General features: G+C 34.8%; 2 protein-coding genes across 2 annotated transcripts in view; both read left to right on the forward strand.

Annotated features, from left to right (window-relative positions):
• Window positions 1-25,513, forward strand: part of LOC147064876 (RWD domain-containing protein 4) — a 378,341-nt gene that overhangs the window by 229,296 nt on the left and 123,532 nt on the right. The window lies entirely within an intron of this gene.
• Window positions 21,379-25,513, forward strand: part of Traf4 (TNF receptor associated factor 4) — a 46,395-nt gene continuing 42,260 nt past the window's right edge. Inside the window, exon 1 of the mRNA XM_085958180.1 lies at window positions 21,379-21,994. Coding sequence (XP_085814306.1) covers window positions 21,782-21,994 — 213 coding nt within the window. The 5' untranslated portion in view covers window positions 21,379-21,781. The remainder of the gene's footprint in view (window positions 21,995-25,513) is intronic.

Below are 25,513 nucleotides of genomic sequence, written 5' to 3' on the forward strand. Positions count from 1 at the left end.
CGCAATAGATGATAAAATTAAAAATTTTAAATTTGATTAAATGTTTTGTATTTAACAATATGCTAAAGCAAGCGAACTAACTAACTGGATGAGAATTTTTAAGACAATGAATGCTCTTTTGAAGATTTGTAGCGATTAATTTGTTTGGAAAGTGTTAATGAATTTTGAATTGCACTTCCACTGCTGTAAATTAGAGATTTCACTGATTTTGATAAGTTAAATCTAGTTTTACCTTCACGCTAAATGGTTTATGGTATATAGTGTACAGTTATATTACCGATTTGCATTACAAGATGAATTTGTAAAGATACCTATCTTATTTTTAGTTAGGTAGAATAGAATTAGTTAGGAACAAACTAATTCATTACATTTCACAATCCACTGTGAACTGTCGTACTGTAAAAAGATGGCCGTCTACTGTATGTAGCACTGAGATCAAAAAGCGTTGTTCGGGGAGAATTAGTATTGTTAAAATGTTATTACATTCAATTCAGTAAAAAATAACAATGTATCAATTCCTTTTCCAATTATTATTTAAGATATCTGTTTTTGAGGATGTACTATTATAAGTAGGCCCTTCTGATGGCACTGGAACAACTGGACGTCATGACAAGTGGGTGCCGCAATGTCGAATTAAATAACGTTCATTAATAAAATAAATAGACGTTCGTTACTGTTATACTCAAATTGTGAGTTAATAATAATTGTGTGAACTACATATTTCCCCCAATATCTTCTGATGAATCGACTGCGTCACCAGCGTCACAGACAATCACCGCTGTCTGTAAAACGATAAAGGTTGAAAAACACTGCATTAAATTTAACTTGTTTATAATAATGCTTGTCAGCTAGTGGGTATAAGTTGTTCCAGCGATAATGGAAGAGAGTTAGGTTTATTTTTAGATAGCTGGATATAACTGACAGGCGACCGTATTCCGAAAATAGTTTCCTTTGTTGTTTGTAAACAAAGTTCTTTTTAACCGAAAAGCGACGATATTGAAGATGTTGTTGTTGTTGTGAAATAGGTAAGTACACTACTTGGTGAAATTGAAGTTAAATGACGCTCAGTTAAGTGAGTGTGATTAAAACACAAAATACAACAACAAAAAAACACAGTTAAATCAGAGAATCATTACTTTTGGTCCTCTTTTCGTTTTTTCTCGTTTCGCTGGTATCTTATTATTAAATTTATACTTCCAAAGTGCGTACTGCGTAGGTAACAATAAGGTAATCAGTTCAATCATAATTATTTGTCTTCTCGGTTGTCCACAGTAATAGGATGAAGTACCTATATAATTCTATCTGCGTGCACTCAATGCGAAATTCTGCATGAAATCGAATGTTATCATCTTCAATTCATCACACTGTGTTTATTGTTCAACGGTGTAGTATGCGTATATATCTATACCTAAAAATGGTTTAGGGAATCCATTTTGAAAAAATATTTTTTATTAAATTTTAATCCGGCTTAAAAAAATTCAGTTGCAATTCTCCATACCCAGACACTCCGCACTTTGAGTGTAGCTATAAACATCGGACCTGCAGGTATAATAAAGAGTAAGTTCGTGCGAGCTGTCGTCTCTACAAGTGGTTATCAATCGGGCCTGGTTTAACGGTCATAATTATTAGGATCGTTAACTGTCTTGTCTCTTATACACGCCGCATCAGAATATTAAAGCAAACATGGGATGCCCCAGATCATTACCGTGCCCGAAAATTTGTACGTATGCAGTTCGCCGTATCACACTTCACCATGAAATGTTTATCGGAAATATATGGTCGTATTTAAAGACCGTCCAACCTCTTTGCGTCGTATAGTACTGAGATAAAATTCATGTCTAAATAAAACACGGTTCTTGTCGTATTACAATTATTACAGGAAGCCAGTGGCAAAAAAATGAAAATAACCGATATACCATAATATACTATACGGTCATCTCTTTCCGACAAGAAACCTCAAGGCGAACAGTGCTACGGTAAAATGTAATACGTACAATTTACATGTAACCTATTTACATAGGTACATTAAATCTATAGAATACTCAAGTTTATTTTCAAAAACCGACTAGTCCAGATAATATCGTCGAAATCTATAAAAAAAATATAATATTATAGTTATTGTTATTATACTACGATATCATGACGTGTAATTTCATACAGAAATTTATGTATTTATATTTAACTTTTAACACTCACCATCATCAAAAGCATTTGAAAAAAATAAGATTTACACAAACCGTTTAATAAAAATGATACAAATAAGTACACCAAAAACCGAAACGAATATAAACATATAAATTCTTCATAATATATATTTTTTTAAATAAGTTACTCGTATTGCCTATAAAAATCTTTATGTGTTGTATTTTATTTCATAATAATATATTGGTTTTTGCCGGTTAACAGGAAGCCAGCGGCAAACATATTTTAAAAATAGCCGATATGCTGGATTATTTGTTAGGTTAGGTTAGGTTTTCATTCTTTAATTAATTTCTTTTATTTTATTAACTGTCAATTCATGGTGGAACTGCATTGTATTGTTGTTTTAATTTAATAAAACGCAATTTTTTTGTAGTACTTATTCCACTTTTAATCAATAAATTAGGACCGGTTGCAAAATTTGAAAAATTGCGTTTTATTAAATTAAAACAACAATTCTTTAATTAATGAATTATGCCAAAATTGGCTATGAAAATTGGCGCGATTCCCGTATGGATGTCTTCTTCATGGCCCCCATATCCTAAAGCAGGCCCCCAGTTCAGAATCATTGATGGCCTCCCCTACCTATCGCTAAGGTTAAAGGCAGTCTGATGTTCTACAGTGGCGTTTTCCAAATGGTTTTCGAGGTCAAATAAAATTCAGTGTAGATTTTTTAACACAACCAAAAATTGCGTCGCACAACCATATAATTTTAAAATGTGACTAAACCTGAAGTAAAATAGCGCCGCAGGTGACTTTTTTACTACTTATTAGAGGTTATTTAAAATGTGTGTTAATCTCATTTATCTGGTCGACCGCCACGCCTGGCCCCTAGACTAAAAACCTGTCAGCCCCCCCCCTACCCTTGTGGGGGCCATGGTCTTCTTATATATTTATTTTAAATTATTTCAAAAGTTTATATAGTAAAAAGATTAACCAAGTAACTCTATCGCCCTAAAGAATCCTAAGCCCGGGCCCCCAAGCTAGAGCCCTGTCATGGTTTAATTAAATTTTAAAAACTAACTACAACTATCTATTCTGCAAAGTATTCTTAGTTCAATGAAAACAAATAAGTATGACTTAAAAGTTTAGTGTGCACTATTTTGATGTAGAATCTTGTCAGCTTGTCTCCACCCGTTGCCACTGCTATCTACATTATATATTATTAATAATAATAAAATTCAGGTGTATGTCTGCGACGTTGACATTGATCAGTCAAGTTTAAAGATGCGAGCGTGTTTGAAAAAATCTAAAATTAATACTCAGTTCATAATGACATAGTCGCTTCGTTCACTAAGTGAAAGCTCTAATTAGTCGTCAAGCGTGACATTACGTTTTCCTAGGCGACAATATTAGTGGCTCTAATTATTTATTAGTAGAATTAACTGACATTTTCAATTGGTACAATAATGCCACTTCAAACGTAAAAAAAAATGAAACCAATTAGTACACACATACATAATTTTGAAAACACTTCTGAGAAAATATATTATACTTAACAGCGTACATAAGTGAAACGCAAATAATTTTCAACTGTATGTAGAACGAAATTACGGCCGCGTTGTCATTCGGAGAGCGATATTCGAGGCGTCTGGACGTCGACGTCGATTCGTTTTGTCATGGCGTCGGATGAAAATATTCTTAAATCGTGTAAAGATGACTAAAAAACTTTACGTATGTACTTAAAAAAGAAATCATGTCAATGAATATACTATTATTATTACGAATATAATAATAAACATAACATAAAAAGGACGTATGTTGAACTTTCATAACAAATTATATTTCGTTCGGCTTCCGTCATTTGCACCCGCGAGCCGCATTCCGCGCATCGCCTAGTCACGATCTTTTTAGACCATGCCTAAATCTTGTTTGAAAAAAAGTAAGACACCCAGCAGGAATCGAACCCGCATCTTTCGGGATTCGCACCCATGCACAAAAGAAAATCTATTGGTTATAATATATTTTCTCAAAAGTGTGTAGGTATGTTCAATAATTAGAATGTTACATTCTTAAATCTTGTGAATTATTCGTTGAACAAAAAAATGGTTAATTAATACATTCATGTTTATAATGTATCTATGTGCATATTATTATGCGTGTCTGTTACTGTCCTATAATTATTTAGTTCATTTAAAGTTATTTTACAGTAGGTACATTTCATTAAAAAAAATGTGTTGCATCGGCGCGCGCAACTTCGCCACACGCCAAAAATACACTCTGATCCAAGGCCTGAACAAATACGATGCATGAGTGCGAGTGAGAAAGTATTCGGCACCCTTGCAATCTCTGCGACACGCGCTAGAGTAAGATAAAAGATATACATATGTATGAGCTAGTTTCCAAAAGTATCGCCATCAAATCGGGGCGAAACGCTTCACATAGCGTCGATAACTTGCCAGCTCGTGTTGCTAAAATTGATATTTTTTGTGTTAAACATAAAGTCAGTGGTAAATATTTTTAGTTAATTAACTAGAAAAGATGGTTCTGTGTGTTGTCTTAAAATGTGGTAGCCGTACTGATAAGCAAGAAGATGGTATTACGTTTCATAGGTAAGTTGATACATGTTCGTGATAATTTATTTGTATTTTATTATATATTTTAATATCAGTGACCTAGTGTTTCTTTAAAATAACTTAAATTATGGATATCTTTATCTAATGGTTGTATTTTGACCGCTTAAAAATACTATATAACGTAAAAAAATAGAAAATTATATTTTAATTCTGAGCGTCTAGTGCGAGCACTTTGGGCGAGCACTAGCGAAATGGTCTATGATCTTGAACATTTGTAGACGAATGCGTTCGCTCGCCCACAAACCAAACGCAAGGCACACGGCTTCATTTAGGAATGCAACGGGTGGCGTCTAGATGTATCCATAGTCTAAGCTCTGATCTGTTTTCCCAAACGCGCCAAAAGAATAGTATAACTTCAAAAAAAACGTAAGTAAGGACGCCGCTTACTAGCAACAAGTGACATCGTGAAAAAATGCCTTTCTTCAAGCATGCGCATGTTGTAGGTCGCTCTGTGTTATTACACATCATGATCTGTAAAAATTCCACAATGTTTTGAGCTGTCTATATATTATTATATTTAAGTATTTAGATTTATTTATTTATTTCATAGTCATATTATGAAATTGCAGCTTTTGGCCAATGCACCACGTGTTTGTTGAGCAGTTTAATATATTTAAGTATTTAAAAAAGACACACTAAGCACGTAACAAATTATTAATTCAATACTTTCACAACATTTAGAATAAAAAGTACAGGTTACTTGGTAAAGAATGAAAAAGCAAAAAATAATTTCATAGTGAAAGAAATAAAATTTTAAAAAATCAACAATAACTCAAGAATAATAGAATAGATATATAGAAGGAAAATGCAGTACATATTATTATACACAAGTCAACAGAGAATATAGAAAAAAATAAAATAATTGATGGAGTATAAGTATTTATAATAATTTAATTACGATAAAACAATAATGTATTAGGGCTATTAAGCCATTAGGGTATGCATATTATTGTGCAGGTAACATAAAATAGAAAACGTAATGGTCTATGAGCAATATAAGGGAAAATAAAGATTATACTTATTTTAATGGCTATTAGAGCTATAAATCTAGATACGATAGCAAACTGTAAGATGGACTTATTATATAATATGGTTAATCGTATCGTTTTCGTCGTGGCCGAATGACTGAGGATGATGATTTGGCCGCCTGAAAGCCTTCTCCGCGGTTTGATTCCATCCCTATCGGCATTAAGTGGCATGCAGGGCGTTTGCCAGTGTGAAACCTGTGGCATTGATTGGCCCATCCATCTGGAGGGAATCGTTATTTCTGACCTTGACCTACATTGCCCAATGGTACGAGTGTTTTTAGACTGCCATCTTCGCTATGGACTATATGACCAAAGAGATTCTGTGTCGAATCTAGAATTCGCCACTGCAGACACATTTTCTCCATTTTGTAAAATGTTTGTCTTCTTCTTCTTCTTCTTCTTTCACCCTGTCACGTCCCAACATTGGGGCATAGGGCAAGCACAAGTTGGCGCCACTTCCCTCGGTCCATCGCCAACTCCTGTGCCTCCCGCCATGTCAGACCTGCAGCACATAGGTCACTTTTGTAGCATCGCTGCAGGGTGAGGGAGGGCCGGCCACGGCGACGGAACCCTTGAGGCTGTGCCACAAGGGTACGAAGTGCCGCACTCTTTGGCGGCATCCGGAATACATGTCCCAGCCACGTAATTCGTCTCTTTGTGATAACTTAAGACCTACAAACGTATCTGAAGAATCGATGGGGGAGCTACAGTCGAAAACTACCCAATTAAGACTCGCAACTGGACAGAATGTAATATTCTAATGTCGTTTTCAATATGGCATCTATATAGTAGTTCGTAGTTCCATTTTTGATCGTTCTTTAGATAAGTTTGTATGGCTGTAGAATTATTATTACAAAACACAAAAAAACACACTTAACTTGAAAATGTTGTAGAATGCTGCCATTTTTAAAAAAAATAATTACTAGGTATCATCTCATGGCACTCACACCACTCACGTGTAATTATAAATATCTAAGTACCTACATACATGTTTATTTCATTCATAAAATAATATTACTATTACAGAACGCCATCGAAAATTTGCTTTGAATGCGCAATTAGTTCGGAAATAATTTGCAACTCTGTACGCCATTAGGGTTTGCAATACCGGATAGATAGGTATACCGAAATCTTCGAATTAAAAGTATTACAATCCCGGGATTTCAAAATTATTTTCATATTATAATTTTTGTTACATAAATTACACTTCAAAAAGTTACCTATTACAAAAAAATATTGTAAAATAAACATAATTTAACTCCTTGTGTCTTCCTTTCTTTCCAGTAGCGCTCTAATCGAGCCTTGACCTCCTCCATTTTTCTTGAGCTCCAGCAATCACCAACCAGTCCTACATGCCTGGTAGCTCCAATAACACGTCCATTTTCAAGAATCCAGGAGATCCAATCTTCCGTTTAGTTATACAAAATGCATTTTATAAAAAAAAAATATAGACAGACCTATTATAGCCCGTAGCGGACCAAGGCTGCCTCAAGCAGACTCCTCCACTCACCTGGTCCAAAATTCTCCGCTTAAACACCTGCAACTTCTGGGAATCACTGACAGTTTACTGTCCACATTTCAGGTCAGTAGCACACTATTGGTGACAACATTATTTTATATAGACAGGCAGTGACGTCCCGTGGTGGTAGCCAGGTCATGCGTTGCATATGAGTGGAACATAATAAAGGGCAGCGAGTGGAGGAACAAATACAAGTATTACAACTTTTGAAAGCATGAAACAGACGATGCGGTCGCTTTATTAGAAAGTATCCACATGTTAGTTAAGTTAGCTAACCTAACCTAACCTAACAATATTGCAGACAATTTGAAACTAAAAATATAAGAGGACGGCATTCTAAGTCTACTGTAGGGCGGCATTTTGCTTAGGGACGTCACTGAGTTTTGTGTTTCTTGATTCTTGGTGCATACCTAAGGAAAAACCAAAACTAAAAACACTTTTTCCGGGATTGTAATTCATTCATTCTGGAAATGCAATCCCTAGTTGTCATGCAGTGCCCCAATAAAAAGTCACTGTCAGCGACTGTCTGGTGCTGCACACAGCAATCACTGCAACTGTAATTCGAAGCTGCATGCTAAAACAATAACCTCGCATCGTGGGAACAAATAATTGAACGTACTTCTGACTAAGTGATTTGATTACCATACAATATAAACACATAAACAATTGAGACAGAAATCAATCTCTGTGCGAATTGTGAAGAGTTGCATTCCGAGAACGATGTTTACCCGTGGAAATCACTCGAGGAATAAGAATTTCATTTGATTTATTGGTTTGTTTTTGCGTGATTTTGTTTGAAATCGTGCGAAATTTGAATGATATTTTCTAACGCGATTAAGTAGGTACTATTATTCAATTGCTTCTAAATCATCTGTGAACCAAACTCATCAATCCAAGGCCTAGTTTAAATAATGAGCGGGAAATCGCAATTAAATAATGATGCGAAAAAAACGAAAGTTTAAAAATCAAATAATATTCACCCATATATATTCTCTCTTTCTTAAAGGCGCTACATTCCAAATCTTGCTTTAGCGTTCACATTTTTTCCTCCATACCCCTCAGTCTCCAGTTGTCTTCAGACATGCCTGGACACCAAACGTTACTGCCACCCACAGAGCTATTCTAACATCACTTGACTCATATGCTTGACTCCAAAGCTTTTTTCGGAGACCGCGTATGGTAAGTTGTTATGTTCTCTCAACTCTTTCCTATAGTATGGAAGTATGGACGCTAAACCAAGAGATGCCACGGAGACTTGAAACTTTCGAAATGTGGCTGTATGGACGCATCCTCAAAATTTCTTGGACTGACCGGGTGACAAATGTTGAAGATCTCAATCGAATGGGAAAGGACCGATAAGTTCGGCGTAGTATCAAAACCAGGAAACTCCAGTACCTCGGCCACATATTTAGAGGACAAAAGTACAGCATTCTCCAACTTGTCATTCAAGGAATGATCAATGGTAAGCGTAGCAGAGGACGGTGCCGCATTTCGTGGCTTAAAAACCTCCGCAATTGGTACGAACGAGTCCAGCTCCACTGAACTGTTCCGGGTAGAAGATGACAAATCTTAAATCGCCCTGATGGTTGCTGACCTCCGCTAGGGTATGGCACAATAATAAAAACTCCAAAATCAATAAAAAGTTATAAGTATGCTATATCGTATTCAGTTAATAATCCCGGGCTGTGAACTGTCAGACGTGATGTTTTTTTAACACGGCCACTCGTGACCTGTTTTGAATTGTTTTGGACCGAGATAGTGTACGACAATAATTAACATATTGAGAATTGAGATACAGTGATATTGAAAACCACAACATATTTTTAATAGCGATTTTGTCTTACTTAATTCCAAATGCATTCGATTAGAATTTTTAATTAAAATGTTTGGACGAGATTATGAATAGGTTGAGCAAGTGATTAATGTCAATTTCCTGTAAAAAAAACAAAATCTGTTAATTCAATCTCTTCTCTGTGCGCATATGATCCTTTTCTTAGGATCGAATATGGTGATGTGTGTTTCCCTGTATTTGAAGCAATTACGAAAGTGAATGAATATTTGTTGCATAGATATTGAAATAGAAAACAGTTTGGCATATAAATTTGAAAAAAATGGTCGTTAGGTAGGTTTTGAAACTAATGTGTTCAGATGGGTAGGTATATAAATAGTTTGTCATATATTTCATAATGTCCAATAATCAAAATGATCAAGATTGCTTTCAACATTATCATAGATCTGTCACATGCGGTGTGGTACCTACTTACATGGCTAAGTAAAATCGTTACATCACCTTCAAGTCGTGAACTCCGAAGATTGAACAATGAGAGGATGCATGGGACATGTGACATACAACACTGAACATAATGGCCGCCGGGAAATCTCGAGGCGAGTAAAAGTATTAAGTATGGAGGGAATAAAGACAATACAGGTTTGTGATTGCGGACGATTATAATGTAACATTAACCAGTGGCCACGTGCCATGGAAAAGATAAAGAAACCACTAGGCGTCGTGATCTAAGACTTTTTGGACGGTATTAATCAAAAACATTTTGGCAGGGTCGAACGTCGGTTTTAAAACGCCGCACGAAACACGTATTAAGAAAAGATTTTTTGAGTATTTTTTGTAATTTTACTATTGACTATACGGATTGACATTATGCTTAGCTCCATCCACCAAGCATCACTGACAAAAATATGACCAATCTCACAATCTTACATATAAATTTACAATAAAAGAAATTAATATAAGTATCTATATGGATTATAGAAATAGTGAGCATCAGTAAAGTTGTATGTTATCCTAAGACGCATTTCTAAAATACCATTGGTGATGCCAATTGGGCGGGCAATAACTACGTTCAACGTTCAACCAAATCGCTTCTGATGTTGATATATTTCACCTACCCGAGGATGAGTATAATAGATGGGCGTTGTTCTATAACTTCTTAAAATGGGGTATAGTTAGCTCATTTGGTGTAGTTCCATGTATCTACTAACTACCTACTTAATAATTTTTGTATTTACTCATTACACTGTTTTTCTAATACTTCGTATATTTCTTTGTTTGGTCGTGTCGTGTCGTAAACGTCTTGGATTTGTAATTTGTAATGTTCACTAAATGTAAATAAATAAATATGAATTTAAATTTGAATCATATTCCATCCAATTTTGAAGTGAATTAAAAAACGAAAATATAGTTAACTACATAGGTAGTTCAATATTATTACGTATGTAATTATATATAGTATGTATAAGAAACAGTCGATTCTCGATTTTATTTATTCGATACTTCTCCTCTACATACAAAAGAAACATCGTTTCAATGTTACTGTATGTGCAATATAAATAATTTGTTTTTCTAATATTGCCCAATGCCTGGCGAAGACTCTGGTTTCAACAAAATATTATTATGTGACTTTAAGCATGACGACTTTTATCACATGGTCATGATCTAAAATATAATGTGTTGTCCAAAAATACTATGACAAAATATAAAGAATAATAATTTCAAAACGAGTATTTTTAATACGTATTCTTACTAATCTAGTCTAACTGACATTGGAGACATTTCAAAACATTTAAATAAAACAACACAAACGACATACCTACAACTTAGTATATGAATAAGAAAACACGTTTTTTGTTCAATCTATGCCATGAAAACTCACCCTTTTAATTTTCCACTGGCATAATTGTAGAGGGGTAGTGAAAATCGTTAAATTGTAGGTGTGCAAAGGTGTGCCGATGTACACAGCAATTATTAAAGTTATTTTAGTTTTAGACCACTCCCATAATGCAGCTTTCATATTTATTTCCTAATTGACAAACAAAGTTTATTTCAATACTGAATGTTCTGACAGTCGAGTCGGAAACAGAAAAGACCAAAAAGTGGAACATTTAAAAAATGATGTCTCTTATTCTTGCTTCGAAACTCAAAGTACTGTCAATTTTTAAATCATTCAAAGTTTGGCTAAATTTATTAACCTAGTATGTTTTAGCGGCAAAGATTAAAATTGTGACGTAAAAAAATGAGCACGATTAAATAGGTACTTTTTTAAATTTTATTTTTATGAAATATTTTTATCATAATTTAATCATAAAATTTCTCGATCCCTTTTAACGATTTTTTCATATTGTGAATTACATAGCATCTTTTTTTAATGCTGATAATGAAAAAAGGCAGTATAAAGGTGGTAAATAATAAAGGTTTTAATCAGAGAACTCAGAAATAGTGGGAACTGAAATACCTAACGGCTATGGAGAAACAGGCAACCGATCTCGAGTGTGGAAAAATATGGGATAAACTTAAACACGTGTCAAGAATACGCTTGTATTTCGTTCTGAGAACTGCTCTCGTTTTATGCAATGACACTCATTCAATATTGGTGTATTTGAAGGTTGCAACACACACTATTGCACGTCTATAATGTGTGGTTCACTTTCGTAGGACACATTCAAAACCCTGCATAGTGTATTGGGATAATAGCCTATAGGAATTATATTTATTAATCTGTTCTGTGGTTTTAATTTTAGTACAATTTGCCGATCTGTTGCGATATTTTATATGTACAAGATAATTTTATGTGCGGATTATTACAACCGTTGAACGCATGAGTATTGTTAATAAATATACGATGCAGTACAATTATTACATTAATTACGTATCAATGTATATGTTAGTCTTTTAAGGTGTTATGCAATATAAATTTTATTTTATTGAAGCAGGGTTCACCAGCTTGGACCTAACTACTATAGAACTATCATTAAGATTAAATGTCTGTGTTTAACCAGTTTGTTGATCCCAACATAATTAAATATTATTATTATAAATTAATTCAACATACCGAGAGAAAGAGTGAAGAATTTGGAAATACATGCTAAACGCAGTATTGATACTATCTAATCTATTTACCTGTTACCTTCACGATTTTACATAGTTACCAATAACGCAAATTCTTTGAGGCATAGTGATGTTAGCGATTAGCTTGATTGTACAGTTGAACAAGACTTACCTCGATTTTATTCGTGCTTTCTTCTTTTCTATAATATGCATACTAGAACAATAATTGCTATCTTACAAAGCAGTACATTTTTTTTTTTTTTTTATTAAAGCAGTACATTTTAATTGGAACAATTTAGTATGCTAGGTTTGTAAAGTGTTTCACCTGTGTTTGTTAGTTTCTAATGTATTATATTTATATTATAAGGAAGCAGGCAAGAGTACGCGATGTGATCAGCCGTGGTCGATCCACTACTAGATGAAGGCCTTCCTTTAACTCCCTTCACTCTTCTCGAGCCTTTGTTTTCGCTGCCATGCATATCCACCGAACAATGTGTTCGTTTATCCAGCGCTTTTTGGGGCATCTTTGTGGGTGTTTAGTGCCAGTGACGTCCCTAGATAAAATGCCGCCTCATTTTTTTTAAACATTATTTTTATCATCCTTTCATGAGTCCAATATCTAAGAAATGTGTTCTATGGATACATTACCAACAAAATATCAGACTAATCGCAAATCTGCAAATGTGGTCTCTGGTTTCTGGTCACTAAGGACGTTACGTTGAAGGGCAACGGAAGTAAACTAGATATCGTGAACCCGATAAAACCAGTGAGCTGATTTTTTTAATGGAAAGATATTTTCACTATTTTATGGAGGGATTTTCGTTATTACTAAGTTTATGTAGCTATTTCTATATATTCCAAATGATTTTCCTCGATTTGCCGCCCTTCGAGTAACTGCCGCCCCAAAGCGACGCTCAATCTGCTTACCCCCACGGGACGTCACTGTTTAGTGCCCCTCGGGTGCCGATGTTAGCGACCTCTATCGCATAGCGTACTCTTGTGTGTTTTCTTATCCATTAATTTCTTTTGTGGTATTTTTGCGTTATGCCCAACATGTACATTTCCTTGTCACGTTGCGCTACTCGTAATTTTTGTATTTCTCTTTTATGTTTTACGCACATTCGTAAACACTGGTAGCACACATTGAACGCTTGGCACAATGGGAGGTCACTTTTCAAGATACTATTCGGGCGCCCAAATGCACTCCATGCCAGTTTGGTTATTCGGGCAATATCGTCACACATACCAGTAAATAGGTATACCCACTACCATGGCCCCCACATCCTGAAGTGGGCCCCCCTACCTATCGTTAAAGATAAAGGCAGTGTGACGCACTACAGTAGCGTTTTCCAAATGGTGTACGCGGAAAATTAATGTGTATATTTAGTGTTTTTTTTGTATACTCGTACATCCATTTGAATTAAGTAGTGGTCGAGTATCAAGTGCAAAATAAAAAAATTGTATTGTAGGTACAACCACATAATTTTAAATAATAACATTATTGAGGAAACGAAGTGCCGCAGGCAACTTTTTTTTAACTATTAGAGAGAATGTTTGATGTGTTTTTATATCACTTAACTGGTCGACTCGCCACGCCGGGCCCTTCTTGAGCCCGGACCCCCAGGCTAGAGCCCTGTCAGCCCCCCTTTTGTGGGGGCCATGCCTACTACCTAAATAATTCACCGCCTTCTTCTACTCACAAACATGGATAATCTAAGATAAATAATTAACATAATTATTAATCGATATTAATTGCAAAGCTATGGAATTTTTTTTATACCTAAGCATTGCTAAAAAAATGCAAAATTGAAACCCCTAAATTTGTGAGACACGGTGCAACAGCCCCTCCAGTGGTACATAACAATTATGTGTATTAGTATATAATAACATAGTACGATAGCTCGTGCGTTGAGCAAACAAATAAGCACCCTCACTTATCCACTAAATAGGGGGCGAAAAAAATCCAATATCGATCGCAAAAAAACACGACAAACTCGACGGAAGCTTGTTGCATATTTGGCGAGGTTTTGTATGCTGTAACGCGAGACAAGATGGAAGGGTGTAATGGAGAACGGTTTTGTTCGAAGAGTGTGACGCCCCCTCGATCCTTTTTGCCCTCGCCAGCTGCGAACCCTGTACCCTCACTCCGCATCCTCTTTTGCACCCTTATTTCACATCATTCACCTCGATATCCATGTGTGTCTCTACGCTGAACACCCTGGCGTTACGAATTGAGTTATCTGCATCAGCTGCTCGAAATAAGCTTTTCTTTGACTTATTTTAACATTATATTATGAGATCAGCTGTTTGCCTGGCGTTCTAGTCGTAGTAATGAGTGTTTACCTCTAACTTTTTTCAAATTCTATAAATGTTTTAGATTTTTAGAAGGTAATAATATCTACAATATAAAATTAACGTAAACTATATTTTACCATTATAATTCAAATTTAAATTTATTTATTTACATATAGTGAAAATTACAAATTCAAGACATTCACAATATAACATGAAAAAACAATGAAATATAAATAGAAACACTCTTAAAAAAATAGTACAAAAAAAGTATAAGTACTTACTATTTCTTTGAACATACATAAGTTGGAGTACCTCAGAAACATACTTATTACTTATAAGATAACATATTGTTACGTGTCGGGATGAGAAGCCGCTTCCATGGAATGCCGGCCAATATCCCTTACCAATCAAGTCGCCTGTAAAATCTGTACCTAATCACGCCGAAATTAATAAAAAATCTATGCGTCCGAGGTGGAATGACAATTTTCATTAATATCGGCAACTGTCTTTTGTGATTTTTAATCAAGGTATTAACAGTAAAACCTTGATTCCTATTAATTGAACAAACAAATACACCAAAAATATTTAAATGTACATTCACAGTACTGAGACTTGTTCCACGAAACCTACTCTCAAACAGTGGTGATTTTAGGTACGTGGATGTTTGTGGTACTGACAGGTTTGGAGGCACTGTAAAATTGGTCTATGTGATAAACTGACATTAAAATATGTATTATATTTTTGACAGTACAATACTAGTTATGTTGTCAGTATTTTTAAAACTGAGATGTCGATGCTTCATGGAAAGCCGCCGCTGCTCTCAACAGTTGAAATATTATTGTATTTGTTCATTAATTGAGTTACCATTTACTTGGTAGTATTCCATTTTACAAGAAATGAAAATATAATTAATATTAAATTCTACAGGTTTTTTTTAAAAAGGTTTTGTGGATAGCTATTTCGGTTGTAACACCATTATCAAGACTATTAAGATAGGCCGTTTGCCATTGCTTAAATATTATACGTATAGATAGAGACAAATACATTTTCTTATTCGTTCCAATTGTTCGTTCCAATCGTATGGTGTCACAACCAAAATAGCTATCCACAAAACCTTTTTTAAAAAACCTGTAGAAATTAATATTATTTATATTTTCATTTCTTTTATTTGTTCCTTTATTCGCCGCCCTTTATAGTGAGCCGCCCCTATGTAACGCATGACTTGCTTGCCCCCACGGAACGGCACTGGGTATACATTCATTTATATTATACGAAATAATGAAACTCTATTGAGGGCAGTCTTATTCCTCAAATGGTGCGTCCACTAGTAAGTGATTTTAGTTGTGATTCGATTTAAAATGCTGTTTTTCACTCAAGTCAGCGTTCAGGTGCAACTTTAGTTTTATAAAATCACCTAGAGTCTGGCATCATCTCCCGTCGTACAAAAATTCTAATCCAACCAATGTCATTGGATCCAACCAATACTGACTGACCTATGGGTCGGAGTGTTGAACTCTAACGCTGAGTTGAATATATGTGAGAGGAAAGTCCTGCATAGGATATATGGGTTCATACCAGAAGGAGAAGAATGACGTATTCGCTATAACCTGGGGCTCTACAACCTCTAGAAAATGCATCAAGAATTGACAGTGATCAACCAGTCGGAGGTCGACCGGCACTCCAGTGGTTGGACAGTGTCAACATATGTACGGCCTAGTTTCAAATCCCCCTTTGAACATTTTTGAGTTAGATATGTATTTAGATGGATAGTTTTGTTAGGTAGGTGGGTAGGTAGGTGTACCTACATATATGATGGCCAAAGATTTAACTTTAAAAAACGCCAAAAATCGCCAATAAGTAGGACGTATGATAAAAAATTAGGGTAAATTTCAAAACCCGCTAAAATGGTTGGGTGTGCTTTTCAAATACCCCTAAAATGAAAAGCCAAAATACTTTATACTTTAGAATGTAACGAATTAAAAAAATAAATACATAAAGTTCACAGATTTAATAGATATAAGTTTTTCTCATTTTTCTCAAAACTTCTTAAAAGTGTTTTAGGGGTTTTGAAATTAGGCGCTTCATATCAGCTAGAGCGACCGGCACACAGTCTTGGAGAACACAGGTCCAAGTTCGGGGGAGATGGAAGAAGTTCTTGGAGGAAGCTAATACCTTCCCTTGGATGATATGTTTTACTTGACAGGTTAAAATCGTCACAAATTAAAGGCAATTCAAAAAGTAAACAACAAGTATATATGTTCAGTTACCGAGTACGTTCATAGATTAAGGTAATAATAAAAAAACTTGAACAAGTTTTTATGTTGTTTTAAAACAAAACAACAAAATAAAAGCAATCAGATTAAAATCTCCTATTTTTCCTAGAGTAATACTAGCTTTTTTTAATAGTATCTACCAGGTTTTAAAAAAGGAACAAAATGAAAAGTCTCCCGGAGGCTCTTAGGCAGTTTAAATTTCCAGATAAAGAACCGCTCTTTATATTATTATCTTTTGATTTTTCTGTTTTATTTTTACGTATATAATTTGATTATACGTAGTGAGGCTTCATAATACAACGACCCCGTTTTCTGTGTTTTTTTTATTTATTTATTTGGCTGTTGAAGCTTAGGTTGTCTTCAAAAGTTTCTATTATAATGATTGTAGTTTTTAACCAATGCGATACCGGCCAGTCTGTCGGAATTGAAATTGGTAACGTTGTATTTTTTTGTCAATAAAATGCAGCCGACCGGAAAACTGCGCGGGCGGGTAAATTTGCAAGGGTTCTTGTCAATTTAGTAGTGGAAGAAACTTTGAAATTAGCCGATATCATGGCCCCCACAAGGGGGGCTGACAGGGCTCTAGCCTAGGAGCCCGGGTTCAGGAGAGCTCGGCGTGGCGGGTTCGACCACATAATTGAAATAAACACACATCTTAAATGTGCCCTAATAGTAAAAAAAAGTCGGCGCAATTTTACTTCAGAGTTATTACCATTTTAAAATATACTTACCTAAGTATGGTTGTGCGATGCAATTTTTGGTTATTGTGTGTTGATACTCGACAACTCCATAATTCGATGTGTTAAAAATCGCTAAAATTAAACTGAATTTTAATAAACCTCGAACACCATTTAAAAAACGCCACTGTAGAGCAGCAGACTACCCAGACTACATTTAACCTTAGTGATAACTAGGGGGGCCCGCTTCAGGATGTGGGAGCCATGGCCGATATACTGGACTATTTGTTAGGTTAGGTTAGATTATCATTCATGAATTTTGCTGAAATCGGCTATGAGAATTGCCGCTGTTCCCGCATGGCTTTCAGTAAACAGACTAGCACCTACTCACTATATTTAAAAAAATACTAACATTAAAAAAACAATTACTTATAGTAAATTACTAAATTTCATAAAAAAGGTCTTGCGAAACGATAATCAAAAGTTATCTCATTATTTCTAGAAAACCCTGAGACGAGAATTGTCACACTACGAAGGAACTCAGAAACAATGGGAAGTGAAATACCTAACGGGTAACGAGTAGCAGGTAACCGAGCTCGAGTAAGGGAGAACCGGGATAAACTTAAACACGTGCCGAGAATACGTCATATGTTGAATACTGACAACTGCTCTCGGTTTAGCCTTTGACGTTCATTTAATATTGGTGTATTATACACACGCACGTGCATAATGCGTGTTTCATTTTCGTAGGACACTCACACATTCAAAACCCTGCATTATAAATATTATAATGTAGGTAGGGTGTTGAATATAGCCTATCGGAATTATATTTATTATCTGTTCTGTGCACACTACTCAAAAATTTACCAAAACTGCTGATAGCATGATAAATATTTATCACTTAGGGCAGACCAGGGAACGGTTATTAATCTCTTCTGTTTAGTTATATTTTTGGAAAACTATTGTTCTTTGTTATTTTTTTTTTTAATTTAAATAATGTTCCAAGATGCAATGTGTTAGTTTGGTATCGATAAAGAAGCTTTAACGGGGTGAAAGGGACAAACTTACCCGACGACGAAAGTAAAACGGAGACAAGGCGTATGCAGCTGCCGGCCAAAGGGCAGTCCACGCGGCCATTACTGCACTCAATGTCAAATAGTTCGTTTACAAAACTTAAATTACAATATTTTATGAGACCCCATTGTTATTCAAATCCGTACTGTCAATGCGTGATTTCTTTTTTTTATTGTGGACCGTATCTGGTAATTTAATAAGCAGTAGAAAGATATTATACAAAATAATATTATTACTACAGCCAATAATGGAAAATTATAACGATAATAAAATTGTGTAAATTTATGTTTTGTTTACATTTTGTTTACTTTAATCTACTGGTAAATTATTGTTCTTATGGCTACCGTGCAACAAACACTTCGTTGCATGTGTGTTCGGTCGGTAACCGGACAAAACAGAACAGCCAGGGGAAAAATGAAACATTAATTTTTGTGGAATCTATTTAGGTTAGGTGAGGTTAGGTTAGGTTAGGTCATTATTTCGTTGTACCTAGTCACCCAATCATTTTGAACATATTATATTGATTAAGATGAAATATCCTAAGTTTGCCGGCAAAGTCCCGTTTATTTGAGGCTTTCTAGCCATTGATTTATTATGGCGTATTGAAAATCTGTGCTATTAAAAATCTATCAACATAATAGAGATAAGACAATTTCATTATTAAATTTATATTTTTCCTGAAAGGTCATAGTTATATTTATCGTTGTTCTGTTTTGTCACTGTTTTTTGTCATGTTCTGTTTTGTCATGTTCTGTTTTGCAGCGCTCGAAATGAAAATTTTTACGAACCGGAGCGCTCGATAATTTTGTGAAAATATTAACCTTGTTATCTAATTGTAACTATAGGTATTTTATAAAATAAGTCTGTTAGATTTTTTATTATATGACATATCTAGCTCAGGCGGTCAGATTAATATTTCCACGAGACGAAGTAATAATTTTGGAGATTTTATGAACCGGAACGGCGCTCCGGTGCGTTCCGGCTCATTTCGAGACCTGGTTTGGCACTGTTCTGTTTTGTATAATAATATACATATAGTTTGAATCACAGAACAGATGAATACGACATAAATATGAAAGCCAGTCGCCATGGTCAAAATTTTTGAAGCAGAGTTCGCTTTATAACTTTAATAATGGTTCCCAATCAGTCGATCCCAATAACGATTGTGAATTTTTAAAATAATAATGATTTTCATATTTTTCTACAGTTATACAGTTTCTTATCACCACCATTAAAAATGAATAAAAATAATGTCCAAAGTTTAGCTCAAACCATAGTAATGATTTCTCCAATGGATGTGTGGAAATTCAAATTACAGTTGATTGAATTGCACAATTATTACAATCTTCTGATATATGGATAGTAGGTACCCATATTTAAAATGTAAATACCCATATTTAATACCCATATGTAAATACCCATATTTAAAAAAAGGACGTCTGTCATCGGATTTTATCAAGTTTTGGAAGTACATATTATTATGATACATATCTATACATATTACATGAATCTTCATTTTCTCATATTAAATGTATTCAATTCAAATATTGAACACGTTTAAAGGGTGACCACCGTGATGACAGTTTGCGTTTTGCAACAAATAATTTTATTGTAAGTCGAATTATTTAAAGATTCCAATGATTCAAATGAAACAACGTCAAATATGTCATTAATTATACATATTAATAAAATATATTTGAATTAATGAAAAACTGCATGAAACCCTTGGGTACACTTGCGTTAGAGGCCATAAACCCAAGGTACACAAGGCGCCGACTGTTCTCAAATATTGAATGCGTGCTTCGTTTACGTGACAAACTTTAATGCATATTACTATGAGACAGGCGTGACTATTGAAAATTACACATTCTTTAACCAGTGATTAATTTTATCTCATAGTTCTCCAAACTAAAGATCCGTACCCGGTATGGTAAGACAGTTCCCATTATTTTTTTGTTCCCTGGTCTGAATATTTGATTATATCAAGATATCCAGTATGCATAAAATTAGTATAATATGCTTAATGGAAAAAAGGAATGAGTCAAATCAACGTAGAGGGATTCGTCGTTTTAGAAGTAAAAGTTATCCGAAATTCATTTTCTTTGGCTTTCATAATGATTTTAGACTTTCCCTTTTTTTTGGTTTCGTACAAAGATATTATATTTGTATCCATGACACCCAATACATTAATTGAATGGCTAAAAACCGATCTTTTTGTTGACTTGTTTCCTCAATGTTCTCAAGATAATATGCTGTACTGTCCAACAAGAAGATTTAGGCCCCACCCGGAAGGCACTGTCGTCGACTAAATGGGAAGAGCTTATCAGTTCACAGTTTTAACACGTAGCCAAGAAGATGTTGTTCGACAGTAGCTAGAGCGATGCCGAGCGAGAGAAAACGATACAATAGACTACATGTAAGAGCAGTCAGAAATAATAATTAAATTTATCCTATGTAAATCGTGAGCAGTAGAAGAAATCTCAATCTGCAAATATCAAGATTAAGTTGTTCCACTATAAAATGTGAACTGTCCAAAAATACATTAAACTCGATAACAATGTTTGCTGAGTTCCAAACTAAATATGATTGTGCACGTGCATTTGTGTGGTGGATAATTATACAAACCATTGTAAAATGTGTATGCGTACTTCAAGAATATGCATACTGTATAGTGTATAATATTATTATAAATATTTTTTCGGTTCTAAAAATATTTGTGACAACCCTGCAAGGAGTCTTAACGCACGTGCAGAAGCCTCTCACAGGAAGTGTTGCACGAGCCCCCTGCCCTTCCCCCCTCCCAGCCTTCAATACACTTCAATATTTCCACTACCAACACATGTTTTCAACACATGCGCAAGTACGTAACAAAAAGCTCTCGTCTTGCCCGCTACGTCACTGAATTTCACTCGTAAACCGGCCGCCGTGCGTTACGGACGTGTAGATAAATTCACGCGTCAGTTTGAAACGCACAGCTGATCGCTGTAAACAAAATAAATTATTGTGCATTATTTAACTTTATAAAACAATACAATTTACTCAAATGAGGTTATGTGCTCCAATGGCTATATGTAATGCATTAACGACTAATAATAACATTATAGTGATTGAAACCGAGTGGAGTTGATTGGATTATTATTTGAAAATAGAAGTAGACTATGTTAATTAAAATTGGCCTAAATCTAACGGACTTGTTAAAAGTTAAACAGTGATTTTTTTTAAATAAACTTTTAGTGTTTCGTTATAAACAGACAGTGCTTTACTACAATTTCGTTCAAAGTGTTTCCCAAACGAGGAAAAATGGTGCGAAGTCTCGCGCAGTGGACAAAGACCCTGAGCTTCCCGTCGAGGTTGTCTCCGAACAGGAGCTCCAAGGAGAGCGTCATCAACGTACAGCCGGGGCTGGGGGCTGGAGCCTCTCCGACGCCTAGCTCCTCGTCCATTCCCCGGCGGTCCAACTCGCCGGACCAGAAGAGCGTCACGCCGATTCCCATCACGGAGATCAGCCAAATTGTAAGCGACAGCTTTACATAATATGTGTTTATATTTCTTTACGGAATTTACGACAAGAATGTATGTAAAACACCAAGAAAAACTTTATGACGGGTGGAAAACATATTATTGATTTATCTATCCTATACTATAGTATACCTTCTCTAAATAAGTATTATTGTATATGGTTATTTACCTATTTGTTAGTATGCTAAGTATTATAAACAGGGCTTTTTTGGAATGTATCGCGGTGGAACGGCGTTCCGGCACATTTTTTCATGGTATTTTTAACGTTTCAAAAGCAATTAGACGAATTTTCCTGAATCATCTCATAATATGAAAAGACCTATTATCTGAAAAACTATCGCGTTTGATAATACATATATGCATTGAATTATATTACCATTTTTTCAAGTGAATGTGAACACTAATTTTCGCAAATGAATCTAATTATTACCCCAAACAAGAGGTTCGTGAAGACTAAAACAGTTTCGGAACTTTTGTTAATCAAGCTCGTCGGACCACCTTTGACACTTTTTGATCCTTCAAAATACGTTGATCGGTGGTTACTCAATGGAAGACATTCGGCCATAAACACTAGGAATCAAGACGATTTGCCTGACGAAAATTGGACTGAACTTTGGAAATCACCATGGCCCCCACAAAGTGGGGCTGAGAGGGCTCTAGCTTAGGGAATTGACCAGATAAGTGAGATAAACGCTAAACAAATTTGCTTTAATGGTAAAAAAAAAATACATAGGTGGTATCAAAATATGTTAATGTTATTTTGCGGTATGAATATGTTTTAATAAACAAGTCAACAAATGAATGCAAAAATTATAATTATAATTAATAATAATTAACGCAAATGAGTACCTACCTACCCGCGAGCCACGAGAGGTAAAATGTCCGCTTTAGACACCTGAGGTTTCGGGTTCAGTCCTGCGTCTGTCAAATTAACATTTTGTTTTTCCATCATGCATTTGAATCTAGCTAGGAATCATAGTTGAACGCTTGGCTAATGCCGGGTCCACACTGGCAACCTCGTTAGATTTTACGATAATAATGATTATTGTAAAATTTAATGAGGTTGCCAGTGTGGATACGGCATAACAATCGTTGATCGCTTAACATACACTTTGGAGACGACCATACGGGGTTGTAGAGCCAATTGAAGAAAAAACTGATTTTATTGCTTTAATTATTAATACCTAAATAAATAATTACGCATCGTCGACAGTTTAAAATTGAAATAATGTAGCATAATATAATAATAAATATATATTATTACTAAACTTATTAGGGCATTCAATATACCTACCTACATAGTTTCGTTTGTCGTAAGTTTTGCTGTGGTGGCTGAATTCGATAGCGTAACGTTTATACAAAGCAAAAATAAATAGCCAAATAGTGATACCATAAAAATTAGTGACACATCAAAATTTCGTGAGAATTTCTCGAGGATATGCCCGCATTCCAACCGCGCCTTTTATTATAAAAAACCGCGATTAATCGTAATAAACAACAATAGTACATTATACCCGATGTTCATTTATTTATTTTGTTGTGTATCTTATCTTTCCAAGATTCTGAGGGTGATAAATGCCATTTCTGCAAGTGCCGCAGGCGAAAAAATATTTAATGAACGAATTCTATCGATAATTGTCGTATTTTTTTTAAAAATTAATTATGGTATGCAGATTAGAAAAGATTTATTGGTACATGTCTGTTTACTGGAAGCTAGGCGGGGGAACAGCGGCAGTTTTCATAGCCGATTTCGGCAAATTTCATGAATTCAAGAATCTGACCTAACAGGTAATCCAGTATATCGGCTATTTTCATTTTTTTGCCGCTGGCTTTAACTATTGGTCAATTTTAATACCTACTCATCAGCGCTCTTCCAAATCAAGCTACTTAGTAATCGAAGTAATAGATATCTACTTTGATTTAAGAAACAAAAATCGATTGCCAAAGTAGCTTGATTTGGAAGAGCGCTGATAAAATTGACCAATAGTTAAAATTTGTCGCAATTAGTATGTCACTGCGTAGCATATTGGTAAATGCGACGGATGGGGGCGTAAACCCGGGAGATACAGGGTTCGATTCTCCGTCGGGGTGGCTTACTTTTTTCTAAAAAGATTTTATCTATTGGTTATAATATACTCTCTGTTGTGAGTGTTTTTCTAAATTATGTGTGTTCAATAATTAGAATGATACATTCTTAAATCTTGTGAATTATTCGTTGAATAAAAGAAATAGTTTACTCTTGCAATATACAATATGTACAGTAAATTAAGTGATTCACTGCAACAGTGATACAATTAGTAAAAAAGTTTAATTGAGTCAATGAATCACACAATTATGACTGTAAGTAAGTATGTACAATATTATTATGCGCTTGTTTAAATTATTTCTTTCAAACTTTTCCTCGTCTGTGGCCTGGCTTTCAAAATAACAACATTGCGTCTATTTTTAAACATTTAAACCTGAAACGAAGATAGGACATTATTAACTCGTTTCCAATTTTAACTGCGATGGTTTGCGAGAAGCTCGAACGCTATGACTAATCATCAGCACTCACATCACGTTTCTAAAAGGCCATAGGTATATTGTTTTTGTAGAAAATCACACAAAGTTTTCAGGTAGAGTTCCACAGTGGCGAACTTATTTTTTATTTATTATATTCTGTATCCAATTAAACACTACATAAATCAATTTTTGTCCAAAATGAACTGTTTTTCTCGCTCCAAGTAAGTCGTCAGAAAATCTTAGCTATTAAAAGTCGTTATGAAATACCATAAGACTAATAGAAATAAATGCAATAATATTATATAGTATGTAATTGTTTAGGGAAAGCGTTTTATGTAGATTTGGATATAATTAATTTAGTAAGTATTATCGTTGTATTCAATTGCTACACTACATAAAAAGTGCACTAATCTGATGTTAATATTCCCCAGTTAAGACCCGAACACAGCAGACGTATGCATATAATTCTATATTGCACTGAATTTTACCTAGGTACTTAAAATGTTAACTAGCACCATCTGCGAATTGTATTCTTAGTCCAATGAAATCAAATAAGTATGACTAAGAAAGTTAAGTGTGCAGTTATGTATGTCGAATCTTAACAGCCTACCTCCACCCCTCGCCACTGCGCGGTATAGTAGTAGTAGAGTGTCCGCCACTAAATCTGTTTGTCACGCAAATGCATGGTTAATAAAATTATGAGCGCTATTTTTTCAATATGTGCTTGGACCAAGAACATTGACCTAACCTGACTTGAACCTAATCGATCAATATTGTGACTCAAAACTGTGTTGGCAAAATTCACACCAGAAGGGAGAAAAGTATTTTTTTAATAGCTATAGGGTAAGGGGAGATAATTTCGTGATAGATTTTACAAAGTAGGTAGGTACTCTATGAAACTGTAGGCTTACATAATATTAAAATTGCAATATTGGTGAGTTAAATGGCTGGATTTTAACTTTATGATAGGCAATACATAGGATTTGTAAAGTTAGTAGCTATTAAAAATAT

This window comes from Rhyacophila brunnea, unplaced genomic scaffold, assembly GCF_057557595.1.
Source record: "Rhyacophila brunnea isolate RB1 unplaced genomic scaffold, BYU_Rbru_1.0 scaffold_7, whole genome shotgun sequence".
Classification (NCBI taxonomy): domain Eukaryota; kingdom Metazoa; phylum Arthropoda; class Insecta; order Trichoptera; family Rhyacophilidae; genus Rhyacophila; species Rhyacophila brunnea.